Genomic DNA, 13936 nt, shown 5'->3' with positions numbered 1-13936 from the left:
AGTATCTATAAATCATGTAAAACTTAGGAATGATAATTAATCATTGCTTTTTTTTTTCATGACAAGTAATGTCTAATGGTTACCATGGTGCTGATGTGAGAAATCAAAAGCCCATGTAAAGAATGTTTTTCTGTTCTTTTGTAATCTGCAATCTGTCTATGATTCCAGCTTTCATATTTGAAATGTACACACAATGGTTATATGCAAATTTGAAGCTATTTGCAAGTAGGAGAAACATGCAGTGGAACTGAATTAACAACATTCAGAAACTGCCTTATGCCATTCAAAATTTAAAACTCATTACATAGTTATGAAGAAATTCAGAGTGGAGGCTTTTTTATTATGCTTCTAAAATTATCTCAGTTTCAAAATAATGGCAAGTTTTGTGAAGGACATCTGCTAACTAAAATACATTTAGTTGTATTTTGTAAAATAACTGTGAAAACTTAATTTAACAAAAAAGTAGACTCTAGATTTATTTAAATATTCTTGTAAAGAAGTAATTTTTTTTAATGGTCCAGAGTCTCTTAGACACTGAATACCAAATGGTCAAGGCATTTTGTGGGGGGAGTTTTATTTCTTAAATATGTTAATGCATTCAGTAGGTTCAGAGATCAAAATGTATACAAAGCTAAACAATAAAATGTATCCATGCCATCCTGTTTCCCCTCTGCCCAAAGCCCTTTAGGCCTCTCCTTAGTTTCTCATGTATCTCAAGACACCCTTTATTCATGAATTTCAGTGTCTCTTTACATGGAAGGATGAATTTTGGCTGCATTAATAGAAGACTTTCCTTCCTTATATAAACTATAGGTGTGTGTTTGCTAGAAGCTCCTTCCACATTCTAGGCCAGATTTGTGGCTTTTGGAAAAATATGTTTGGCACACTAGCACTTCATTGAAGATGTGACCTTCTGAATCCCACAGAGTGCCACCACATGCATGCAGATGTATTAGCTTTATGTATGATACATTGCTTGATGTTGTAAAGTTCATTTTTGTGACCTTCTCTTGTCTCTCTTAGTTGTAGTTCTTGGCTCCTGATTGCATGCCACCTTATACTTTGAGTTTTTATTGATTCACTTTCATATCCATGAACATTGGCATTATTCGGGATGAAAGAAGTAATTGGTTTAGAGAAGACAGTCAATCGTCAAATATTAATTGAGGGTCACTTTCTTTTATCAAAGGGGCATCAGGCACTGGACGCTAGTAGCATCAAGATGCTTATGTTAGTCCCAGCTTTGTCAGTACATGTTTTGTAACCAGAGCAAGTTACTTATCCTTATTGTACCTTGGCTTCCAATCTATGAATAATAGGTTGAACTGTATTATCTGTTAAGTTACTTTTTCTTAAACTTAAGTAGTTCACATGCCATATTTATTATCTCCCTACACTTACTTAAAAATATATTTTAAATAAATAGAAACCAGTATAACTTGCCAGAAATAGAAGGAAACCATAAAAATAAGTACAGTGAACATAAGATATTTCTAATTATAAATGGGTACATGCTTGCTGGTGGCTTTGAGCATGAAGCCAGCTCTCCCTTTTCTTGAAAAGCAGATTTAACACGTGTTAGAAGATAATACACTCTACGGTCAAACTGAGACTTCCTTTAAGACACCATTAGAGGTGTTGAAGGGGAATTGTAAGAAGAGTAATTTTTCCTGCATAGGCCCTGCACTCTCCCAAATCTCCATGTTTTCCATGCTTTCGTAACACTTCTCTACCATATAGCACATACGTATATATGAGCTAAGTAAATGTGTCCGAGAAACCAATTTAAATGATAAATATTTTTACAAGTGCTGTTTTCGTACCATGAGAAACAAAAAAATTCCAAATCATGGTTCCTTTCATTCAACAATCTTACAGTCCATTAAAGATTCTAAGATACTTTCAAAAGTAAGTACTTTAAAATAAGGTAGAATTTGGTAAAGTAAGTAGGTAAAACAAATTGCTCTAATCATATGCGTATTCATTTTGCTCACTTTCAGTAATGTCCCTTGACAGCTCAAACTTAGGGAAAGCTCCTTTTCTAAGATAACATGGCTAGGAGTAAGAGCTAGGGCTAGAATTTGATACCAAGGGCACTGAATGAAGTCCATGCTTTTATCTACTATGATCTGGGAGTTTGCAGGAAGGAGAAAGTTTCTGTTGGGGCGGGAAAAAATGCAGGTTTCAGAGAGACAGTGGTGTTTGACAGTCTCAGTTCTTCTGAAGTTTTCTCAAGATTCTCAAAGGCCCCAAAGTTATTTGGGAGATGACTTAGGGACTGTCCTTTGGTCATACTTCATCAATTGGTGTGCCCATTCTCACTGCAGAGAATGTTTTTCCATCTTTCTTGTGTACTATAAAAAGGGCAGAAGCAGTCATTACCCAGAGGCTCTGCCTTGAAATAACTGACATTTCCACATTTAACATTATATACATGAATTCATTTCTGAACTGGAGAAAATATATTCCTTCAAGAATAAGATCAGGGGCTTCCCTGGTGGCGCGGTGGTTGAGAGTCCGCCTGCCGATGCAGGGGACATGGGTTAGTGCCCCGGTCCGGGAGGATCCCACATGCCGCGGAGCGGCTGGGCCCGTGAGCCATGGCCGCTGAGCCTGTGCGTCTGGAGCCTGTGCTCCGCAACGGGAGAGGCCATAACAGTGAGAGGCCCGCATACGGGAAAAAAAAGAGTAAGATCAAAGGGACTTCCCTGGTGGCACAGTGGTTAAGAATCCGCCTGCCAATGCAGGGGACACAGATTCGAGCCATGGTCCGGGAAGATCCCACATGCCGCGGAGCAACTAAGCCCGTGCGCCACAACTACTGAGCCTGCGCTCAAGAGCCCACGAGCCACAACTACTGAGCCCATACACTGCAACTACTGAAGCCTGTGTGCTCAGAGCCTCTGCTCCGCAAAAAGAGAAGCCACTGCAATGAGAAGCCCGCGCACCTCAACGAAGAGTAGCCCCCGCTCGCCACAACTAGAGAGAGCCTGCACGCAACAAAAAAGACCCAACTCAGCCAAAAATAAATAAATTTATTTTTTAAAAAAGAAAAGATCAACTCTACCCTGAGCCCTCCCCTTCCACCCCCAGCTATGATGTTCTCAGAGCACTGTCTACAGATTTCCATTGTAATTCTAATCACATTTTGTTTTGTAAAATTTGCAAATTGTCCGTCTTCACCTGCTAAATAGGATCTACTTGAGGCAGTCAAGTGCCAAAACAAAGTAAGTGCTCAGTAAATAGTTTATAGGTGAGTTAATGTTTGATACAATGGGTTTATACTTTCAAATACAAAAAAGCCTGCATGCAATGGAAGGCGGTGGAAAGGAAGAGACATTTGATTTGGACCATGAAAGGTGCACCTGGTTCTTTCAAGGGGTGGAGAGCATGACAAAGTTGGGAAAGAGGGCATCACAGGTGTGAGGGAGAAACTCTTCAAAGGCCAAAATGTGAATAACAGATGCCACAGACAGCATCCGCCCTGACTGGTTTAAGGCTCAGCATGGCAACAGGGTGGGATAAAAATTTTTAACTTTTTATTATAGCCAATTTCGAACACTCGGAAAAGTAAAAAGACTAGTATAATGAACCTCTATATATCACCAGCTTCAAAAAATGTCATGATATAGCCAATCTTATTTTATCTTGCTTTATTTACTCCCACCCCCAATGAATAATTTTCAAGAAAATCTCAAGACATTATTTTATCTATATATACTTCAACATGCAATAAGAACTCATTTTAAAATAAAATTACAACATTTTAATTATAGAATAAGATCTGAGGAACCTTGATTGCTACCTGAGGATGGTAGGGACTTGACAATTTCCACCTAGTCTGGGGTAGATGCTCAAGGTGCAGCAATTATATACAGAAGAGTTTGAAGGCTATGATAAACCACATGTAGCACAAGAGATACCTTGTGGTTATCATTTACTAGCTCTTATTCCAGGTCCTGACCTTTTTCCATTACCAATTACATCCTTATAGCGGACCATCTACCAATCAGCAAGTTTCACTCAAGCTCCTTGTCAATCTTCTAACATGCATAAATAAGACCAGGGAAGCGTATCACTTTGAATGTCATAATTAAGCTGCCTTTCCAACTGTAATTGTACAATGCCTTTAATCATACTGGCCCTTTAATACCAGATTAAATGCTATGTGCTTCAAAGAATTTTCCCAATTAGAAAAATATCGTTCTTCTTCAAGATGCCCAAATTGTATGGTTTGTATTTATAAGATTTTATTCTGTCTTGGATTCAAATTTATATATCCATAGTATATGTATCAAATCATAGACTCTTTGCAGAAATAGGCCACACTCCAAACTCAAGGTACCCTAGAGGACTGAGTGCAATGCCTTGCTCTTAGTTGTGTTTTAAGATCTGTTTTTCAAATCACACTGATTAAAAAAAAAGTAAACCCTTTGAAACACTGACCTACTATGAGTTGGAATTAGCTGTGGAAACACAATTTTTTTTCATATACCATCTTGGATAGGGTAAAGCCCTCTGATTACTACCAAATTACCTACACTGCTAGAAACAACACCCAGCAAGAGACAAGCCTTGTATGAATGTAACAAGGAGAGTATCACTAGACATTCATGAGTAGCCCAATACAGAATTCATTTGCGCAATCAATAAACATATAGATAATATGAAAAACATATTTGTGCTTCCAATCTTCCACTGTATTGGTCTTCCACTGATGAAAATGGGGCCAAATACACAAAAATAGAGTCTGAGAACTTTTAGAAATAGAAAGCTAATTTCAGATATGTACATAGCACTGAAAGGTACTCTGAGAGGCACTGAAGAAGGTAAAATTGTTCTGCATGGTCTCTACCTTTTTATTACTAAAAATATTTACTTTGTGGAGTTACTGAAATTTCCTTAAGCTTTTATATGTACCATGGCATGAAAACCTTTCATATATCCAACAAATTGATATTTGCCAACCACTAGGATGAACTGGTCTGTGCAATTGTAAGTCTTAAAGAATGTGTTTTTAAAACATTTCAGTTGACTAAACTACCCACATCATTTGATATTATTCTTTTCCATGTGAGGTATCTTCCTTATTAATCCCCTTTTTAGAGATGCATACCAGCCCTTCATGGAAAAGAGCTTCTGATTATATTTTGACATATAAGTATAAAATAATCATATTTGGAAAATAATCATACACCCTTCTTTCTCACCCATGAAAGTTTAACTTTTCTTATTTTCGTAATGCCGGATGAAAGCAATCACCATTTGCTCCATAATTCAGCTGTAGGAATTGCACTTTTTTCCACAGAGCCAAGAAGGTTTCTGTAATTATAGTCTTAGATGTTGACATCTTAACTAGCTGAAAATAAAAGGAGCAAATAAATAAAATACTAAGAAACATGCAGTTCCAGAAATGCCCACACTTGCACGAAACATTTGATTGTTGAAATGTATGCACCAAATGTGTACAATACAGTGAAACTTTTAAAATGTTGGTGGCGACACAGAAATTGACCTTGATTTACTTGGAATGCGTTCTTTCCAGCATCATCAACCATTAATTAAAATCTGCTAAGTAAATCTTCTGAGTTACTGTAAGTTGATCATTTATTCTTACAATTGAAAAATAGTAAAATTTTAATATAGGGTTTCACTTTGACTTTGAGTAATGATTGCATGAAATTATGTTAAATGTGAAAGGAACTCAGAAATATATTACACTGGATTTGGAACTGAATCAAACATAACTCAGTGGTTAATCAAGGACAAATTACTAAAGAAAAAATTTTCACAATGCCTATGGGAGTCCACCAAACACAGTCTGGTGAATTTAAACTGAGAGGTTGTCTAGGTCTTTAAAATTATTATAAATTAAAAGAGTCTACATTCTCCACTGTTACCATCTTGAGCTATTTGAGAAATGGAATTCAGCCTAAATGGTTGAATTTTGGTTTAAATACTTTGAGATTTTCTCTCACTTAAGGTCTAGCTGCCAAGGAAACCTCTACTGGATAAATTAAGTATTTTCCTTTTCACTGGCATTCCTGGGGTTACTGAGAAAGAGGACGGAAGGCATGAGGGGACGGAGAGCACCAGAGCAGCTCCTTCCCAGTGCTGATTGAGTCTTAGCTGGCTGCCTGGTCACAGCCCTTCTTAGAAGGAGTCATCTTCAGGCCTTCCCCACCTCCATTCCGCCCATTGCTGCAGGGGGCAAAGGCAACGAAGGGAGTCTTTTCCTCCTTACTTTTGGCTCCGATTCAGCTTACAGATCCTTCAGCCAAGAACCTGAGAAGGCAGGATGAGATCAGGAAGCCTTCCTGGATCTCTGCCTCTAGTGGATGGTGCCAGCTGGACTGCCCTACAGGGACAAACATGTCCAGCAGAGACTTTCAGTGGATGTGACTTGATTTAGGCTACTGAAATTTCTTCTTGTAGAGTCTTCCAGGACAATTTCTAAAGGAATACATTTCCTGTGTACTGGTTACACTGTTAGTGGACTGTGCATCCACCTTGTATAGGGTCCGCAGTCTCATAAAATAGCACATTTGGTATAATCCACCAAATTACTGCGTCAGCAGACAGTTTCTTACATTCCACACACTCAAATATGAATTATTTTTAATTATATTTAAAAATTCAAGGCAAAGCCTTGAATAATCACTTGAAATTAATTGTCTTTTAGCAACCATGGGGGAGACATTTTGATAGTGGTCCTTCATAGAGTCCAACAAATGATATAACTTTGCTTTCTTATGATGCAATCCTTACCCTTTAAAGAAACTGTGCAGAAAGTTGTGAAACAGCTCAGACATCTCCCATGATTATCTGACGGAAAGAAATGCTTTTGGAGAGCTGTCGCATCTTCCCAAAGTCAAGTGCCAAGTCACAGTGTTTACATATACTGAGGGTTTTTGTCCTCTAAAATATTTAATTCTTTGGCAATAACTTTGACAGATGTCTATTTTGTACCTACTTTGTACAGGACAAGTTTCTGGAAGCTTTTTTTTTCCTATTTGCAATGAAAATGTTTTTAAAAGCTTAGTTTCAGTTTGCAATACATGAATACAGAAACTGAATAATAGTAATGGAAACATTTTAAAAACGAAAGCTCTTATTTTAGTCACATTGTTCAAGGACAGAATTAAATAAGATTAAGAACTACACTAAAAGTTGAAACAGATAAGAGAGCCACGATGTTTTTTACGGAAGTGCCTCACTGTAAAAAGTTACCTTATTAATATGAAATAAGACCGCTTAATTATGTTGTTGTCAGATATGCAATAGGTAAGTTCTCAGGGAGCGCTATTTGGAAACTGTAATCTGCAGACGAATCGTTTCGGAAAGGAGAATTGTGAGGACTGAGCTGAACTCTTAGCAAAAGAGGTAAATCACTGAAGTTACCAGACCAAAGAGCTAACTGTGAGATGCTCAGAGCTGAGAGGTTGTTTGAAGGGAAATGGGACTATGAGAAAACACTGCAAGTTGAACAAAAACTGCTTCTTCATCTGATGGAGATTCTATTATGTTTTTCCCCACTCAAGTGGGATTTGTGCCACTAACGATTCCTTGCCTTCTCCTTTGGACAGGTGTGGTATTTCCTTATTTTCCACGACTGGGGCGCTACAATCTCAATTTTCACGAGGCACAGCAGGCTTGTCTGGACCAGGACGCTGTGATCGCCTCCTTTGACCAGCTGTACGATGCCTGGAGGGGTGGGCTGGACTGGTGCAATGCTGGCTGGCTCAGTGATGGGTCTGTACAGTATCCCATCACAAAACCCAGAGAACCCTGCGGAGGCCAGAACACAGTGCCCGGAGTCAGGAACTATGGGTTTTGGGACAAAGATAAAAGCAGATATGACGTCTTCTGTTTTACATCCAACTTCAATGGTAAGATATTAACCATACTGCCTTGTTTCCTATCCCAGAGACCAATACATACTATGATGTGACTTAAACTTTTAATCTTATCTACTTAAAAAAAAAAGAAAAAAAGCTTTGAAGTGTTGCTCCAGATACAAGAAATTCTTAAATGTCATAATTTTTTGAAATCCAAAGACATCAAGCAAAAGTACATATTTCCATGATTCTTTGGTTTTATTGCATCCAACTGTTATTATGAAATAGTTTAACTGTCATGTTGTATGGAGTCTTTTTCTTACTGCCAAAGATGATGCTGCCACTGTGTGCCTTCCATCGGATAGAGACCTCTCCACTGAAGTAAGGATGGCATCTGTGTCACGGTCTTCTTCTCTAAATTACAATGTCAATTTATTCATAGATGATCAGCAAAGCTTAGGATAAAGAGAGAGCATTATCTCTCTGATAAAGAGAGGGCTCAGGATAAAGAGACCTTTGCAAGAAAATTAAGTAGAAATAACATTGGAGGTGAAAGCAGAAGTGAGAGATCCAGGTTGTATCAGTGTTGATGACTGACTCATTGAATGTGACACAGCTCCCAACCCTATCTTGCTCCTTCCAGAACCAGTGATGTAACATGTAGGGCCCAGTGCACAATGAAAACGTGGGCTTTTTAAGAATTATTAATTATTAAGAATTATTCTTATTAATTATTAAGAATTATTAATTATTAAGAATTTTAAGATGACACAGTAAAGCATTAAATCACGCGTGCGGCCCTGGCCCCATTATTTTATATTTCAGGTGCCTGGTGACATGCTTTGGCGAAAACAGCAAGGGATCAGGGATCAACAAACTTTCTGTAAAGGGTCAGACAGTAAATATTTTTGGCTTTGTGGGCCATATGGTCTCTGTTGCAACCACTCCATGTAGCTTTGTATGTTATAACACAAAAGCCGCCGTGAACAATATTAAACAGATGGGTGTGACTGTGTTCTAATAAAACCTCACTGAACCCGTGCGCTGTAGTTTGCCGGCCTCAGCTACAGATGATAGAACTAACCCTCTTATTAATGTTCCCGTGACGGCTGCCCTTTCTCCAAATCATATCCTCTTAGTCTAGAAAGAACAGGCAAGCATTAATTTAGACTTCAATCATCTGTATTTAAAGAGAGGCAGGAGGGTATCACATTACAATGTGTAATCAGGTTAGACAGTCTGATTCTATTCTGCCGGAAACTAAAAGTCTGAGAAAATCTTGCACTGATGGGTATCACTTTAGTCAGTTGATGTCATATTTTATACATTTCATGCATATTTGATACAAATTGAAGGCATCTCAGTAATTAACACAATTGAATTAGTGGTTGAGACTAACTTACTCTTTCTTGTAAAATCAAGAAATGGTTAGGTGTCAGAGCTCCCACAGAGGGAAATTGAAAAAAATAACTAACTTCATCCTCTTTGCTAGTGAGTGAACAGACTGAGTTCACATTCTGAGTCCATATTATTTATGGCAAGTGACTTCCTGTATGTTTTGCATTTTCATACTGTAGTCTTTGAATAAGAATAATGTCTTATTGATACCTGTAATGAAAAGGACTTGAGGGCTTTTGATTATTTTTAAATGGACTTTTCTGTCAGGAATGTTTTTTGATCCTTTCACATTCAAATTTTGCCTCTCTAGAAACTTGTGCTGGGCTTCAGTCTTGCTACAGCTAGAATTTAAATAGCTCTTGCTTTTAACATGGAATTCTGTCTTCTCTAGTGCCACAGAAGGGCCCTTTTTGCCACTAATTAGCTAAAAGGGACCTGTCATTTCCCTTTTCTTTTTTACAGCTCTAAAAGGGCATGTCTGACATTAAGGGGCAAGGAAAAAACTAATTTAATGGAGAGCAACCTAGGGGCACTACATTTAACTGACAAGCCTGTGTTTCAGAACCTTTACAGACGCTGCTCTATATCCCCCTTCATTGAGAAACACTTCTATTTAGGGCTCCTTCCACCTCTGTGGGGCTGAGCCACAGACAGGCCCACTGACCCTCTCTCCTTTTCTCCACAGGCCGATTTTACTACCTGATCCACCCCACCAAGCTGACCTACGACGAAGCGGTGCAGGCCTGTCTCAGTGATGGTGCTCAGATTGCTAAAGTGGGCCAGATATTCGCTGCCTGGAAACTTCTGGGATATGACCGTTGCGATGCAGGCTGGATGGCGGACGGCAGTGTCCGCTACCCCATCTCTAGGCCAAGAAGGCGCTGCAGTCCTATTGAGGCTGCAGTGCGCTTCGTGGGTTTCCCAGATAAAAAGCATAAGCTGTATGGTGTCTACTGCTTCAGAGCATACAACTGAGCGTGCCCCCAGAGCACGTCAGTTTTAAAGTCATTAAGAACATGTGAAAGGTTTTTTTTTTTCAGTATGAACTCATGCAAGTTACCAAAACTGTGATAACCCTTTTTTACTTACTGTAAAGTCATTTTCATAAAGACCAATTCATTAATTTGTTTTTGTAAAGCTATCATTCAATATATATTATAAATTAATATAATTTTAAGGGAAGCACTACATAAGGAGGCTTTAGAGCCAAACTGTTTAGGCTACAACATCTCAACGAAGTATCCTTTCATGATCGGGGCATGCAATAGCTTAAGGATTGCTAGGATTAAATTAAGGAAAGTAAAGCTACTCAGAGTAGCAGCTGCCACAAGCACAAATTTTACACATTTGTACAATTTTGAAATGCACTACAATAAACAGATTAGAGCAACAGATGTGAAATACAGGCTTCTTTACATAAACTGAGATTCTGAGAGGCTGCACAAAACTCAGTTTCACAAGGGAACAATCTACACTTTTCTAAAATATTTCAAAGCTCCAATAGACAGAATTATTTTACTCTTTAAAATCCTGCCTTTTTGACCAAAAAACAAAAAATTCATATGGACTCCAATGTATAATAACAAGCACAGTTAAAACCCCTTAATAATCCCATTTATATGAAGTATGAAACTAAAATAAGCAAGTAATATTTAACCAATGAGACTCCTACCTTCTTCTAGTTAAAATTACACATGCCTGAGAAGAATTGTTTTATCTTTTGAGTAGCTTTACTGAGTTATATTTAAATTCTAAGGGCCGTTTGCTAAGCAGCATTTAGCATCTACTCAGGGCAGTTATATAGATAAACTGCTGGACAGAAAAATTGTAAAATGTAGCAGCTTGATTTTATGTTAGCCTACGAAATGTTATTGTCCTATAAAAATAACTTTAAAATATTTAATATTTCTTTATTTACATGACATGACAAAAATTTAAATCATAAAAGGAAGGAATTACTATACTTGTCTAACCAAGAAATAAGAACCCAACTTTAAAAATTCTTATTATTCCTATTTGTATATATACTAGAAAGCCCAAATGGTGCCTGTGTTTGGGGAAAAAAGTCAACAAAGTAGTTCTAAACGTTTCTCCATATAGAAAATGTGGTCAGTGATGTCACTTTTCTTGCTGATCATCATTAGGCTTAAATGAAATGCTGAAGCTGTCATCAAAGAGTTTACACTAAAATCTTCAGGGCTTTAAACGAAAGGGTAAGAACAGCTTCAGGAAAACAATTTTCCCTGTTAGCAGCTCCAATCTTAAATAAAGCTCGGTTTTCCTATATTTTTATGACTGTTGAGACCCCACAGGGACCAATATTTGTATTCAAATTACATTTCATGGTTTCCCATTGTTTCACAATGAGTTCTAATAAATGGGATTTAGTATAATAATCCAAGTATGACATAGCTCGTATGCTTTCATGAATGTTTTTATGTAGATTTTCCTCCCATGAACATGAGTAAATAAATCTGTTTCCTGAATTGATTGTGGTTGCATTCAAAGCTCTGTAATAATTCTAATAAATTTACTCTATAAATGTAGAATTATGTGTGTGGAAGGTATAGAACAATTGGAATTCCATGAAATCATAACTATATGCATACATTATCTAGGCAGAATATTATAAATAAAAGTAGATCATTTCTTCCACCAAAAGCATATCTGGAAATTTTCAGATGCTTTCATATTAAAAGATGAGAATGTATGCATGCACATTTTTACATTAGGTTGGATATGCAAATTGTACAAAAAATATAAATCCAAAGAGATTGTGAGGTTTAACTCAAACACTGCTAATACAAATAGAACTCAAACTTCTAAATTAAAAATACCTGAATGGTCTAGGATAAGATGAATATGTTATTCAAAGAGGGACTATCTCCAAAATAGTGACTCTAGTACCTCAAATATGGGGGTTAGCTCATTGGAGGAAACCCATACTTGAGTGATTATTACCCACATTACAAAAATCTTATTGGAATTGCAAGTGGACACAAATTTCTATTGAAGCAGATATATAATTTTCAGTTATTGCTGCAGAACTCTACCTTTATAATATTAAGCATAGTAGCATTTCTTAACTTTTGAATACTTACTAGTACAGGAATTGGTGCTGATCAAAATCTCTGGAGTGACTGTTAGTTGATTAAAATCTATACTGACTGCACACCATTTTTCCATGCTTGTAAATATATATATATATATGTCTTAAAAGAATGAATACTGCTGGGCAGAATTTTTATCTTCTTCTGACTTCCCCCAAAGGATCAGAGTTCCCATACCTTTTTGGACTCCTCCTTGAATAAGAGTTTCTCTTTAATGTTCTTATTTTGCCATTTTCCACCAAATGTCTATTTTCCTACTTCATTCCTCAAGGTATCTCACTGAGAATGTCCAAAAAAGAAAGGTTATCCTAACACAATTCCTAACAGAAAGTCAGTACAACACTGGTTAATTCAGAAAATTGCTCCTCAGACTTGGGTACCAAGAGTGTCAGAGGGATGAGATGGGAGTCTGGGTTAGGAAAGCTTTTGATTATTTTGTCCATAATTAACACTTGGCCCATTTAAGGAACAAAGTATATCTGCACATTTCACTGACTCACCTACATTGGAAAACCTAAACAAAAAGAAATGATTCATATAAAAGACAGTATAAGAATAAAAACAAGTTAGTCATGTTAACACTGGAAGCCATCTTTTAATGACTGCTGCCATATTTTATCACAGTAATTTCTAGTCAAATATGGTATTTGTAAATTTAAACTTTCTCTCATAGAAAGGGGGCCGGTACCTGTTAAAGTTTTATTTTATGCAATAATATAGTCACTTATTATTTTGGCAATTAGAAGTAGTCTCAAAGGAGATTCCAATTTGGTTGCGGGCAGCCATACTGGGTTTCTTGATTTCAATGCTCCAAAGAATATGGTGGTCTCAAGGAGTAGCTGACTACTAAAGAGGGAAGGATGAAAAGGGAATTACCCATCCATTCTCAGCATAGAATGCATCAAGAATGATCGATGGATAACTGACACAGTTGTGTTGAGAAGTTAACTGTATCATAGCTCACTACTGCCAGCACAGCAATGATGTACAACGAGAGAAATGAAAAATACAAAAGTCATTACGCCACCTGATTAAAAGGAAGTCAGTATTTCAAGGCATTTAATACCTGCCAAGTACAAATCTGAGAAGAACCAATCTGTATTACAAAAAAAAAAAAATGTTTTCATTTTCTGTAAGATAAAATGAACTGGTAAACAAACATTAAAAGTCAATTTTGTGTTACTGCAGTATCTCTTGATTCTTCTGAGTTATAGAATCTTAGCTACTTTTCTTTGTGTCAAACTCTATAAATACATTATTTCAAGAAAAGACATTCAACCCATCCTTGTTCTGATACATTTGAGTTCAAATTGTAAACACAACTGAATTCCCATTTCCTATATTTTGTAAAGTTAACAACAACAACAGAAAGGAGTACACCTGTGTTGTTAAATCAGCAATAGTACTATCCCCAAATCTACTGGCTTTTTACATGAGTCAAAGTACAATTTATTTTGTTCACCAGGTCAGCAATCCCAGGAATCTGTGGTGTCATTGATTAGATTTACATACTTGAGATACTGTATGACTTTAATTAGTAGTACTGAATTAAAAAAGAAAGGTTTTAATTTTCTTACTAAAGTCTTTCTC

General features: G+C 37.0%; 1 protein-coding gene across 5 annotated transcripts in view; it reads left to right on the top strand.

Moving 5' to 3' along the window:
• The window catches only part of HAPLN1 (hyaluronan and proteoglycan link protein 1), a 72042-nt gene extending 58566 nt beyond the window's left edge, over positions 1 to 13476 (top strand). For all 5 annotated transcript variants that reach the window (XM_030847148.3, XM_060295983.2, XM_060295980.2 and 2 more), the window contains exons 4-5: positions 7587 to 7889; positions 9922 to 13476. In XM_030847148.3, the coding sequence (XP_030703008.1) occupies positions 7587 to 7889; positions 9922 to 10211 (593 nt within the window). In that variant the 3' untranslated portion in view covers positions 10212 to 13476. The remainder of the gene's footprint in view (positions 1 to 7586; positions 7890 to 9921) is intronic.
• Positions 13477 to 13936: the final 460 nt, after the last annotated feature.

This window comes from Globicephala melas, chromosome 3 (genome assembly GCF_963455315.2).
Source record: "Globicephala melas chromosome 3, mGloMel1.2, whole genome shotgun sequence".
NCBI lineage: Eukaryota > Metazoa > Chordata > Mammalia > Artiodactyla > Delphinidae > Globicephala > Globicephala melas.
This window is presented reverse-complemented; position numbering and strand designations above follow the sequence as displayed.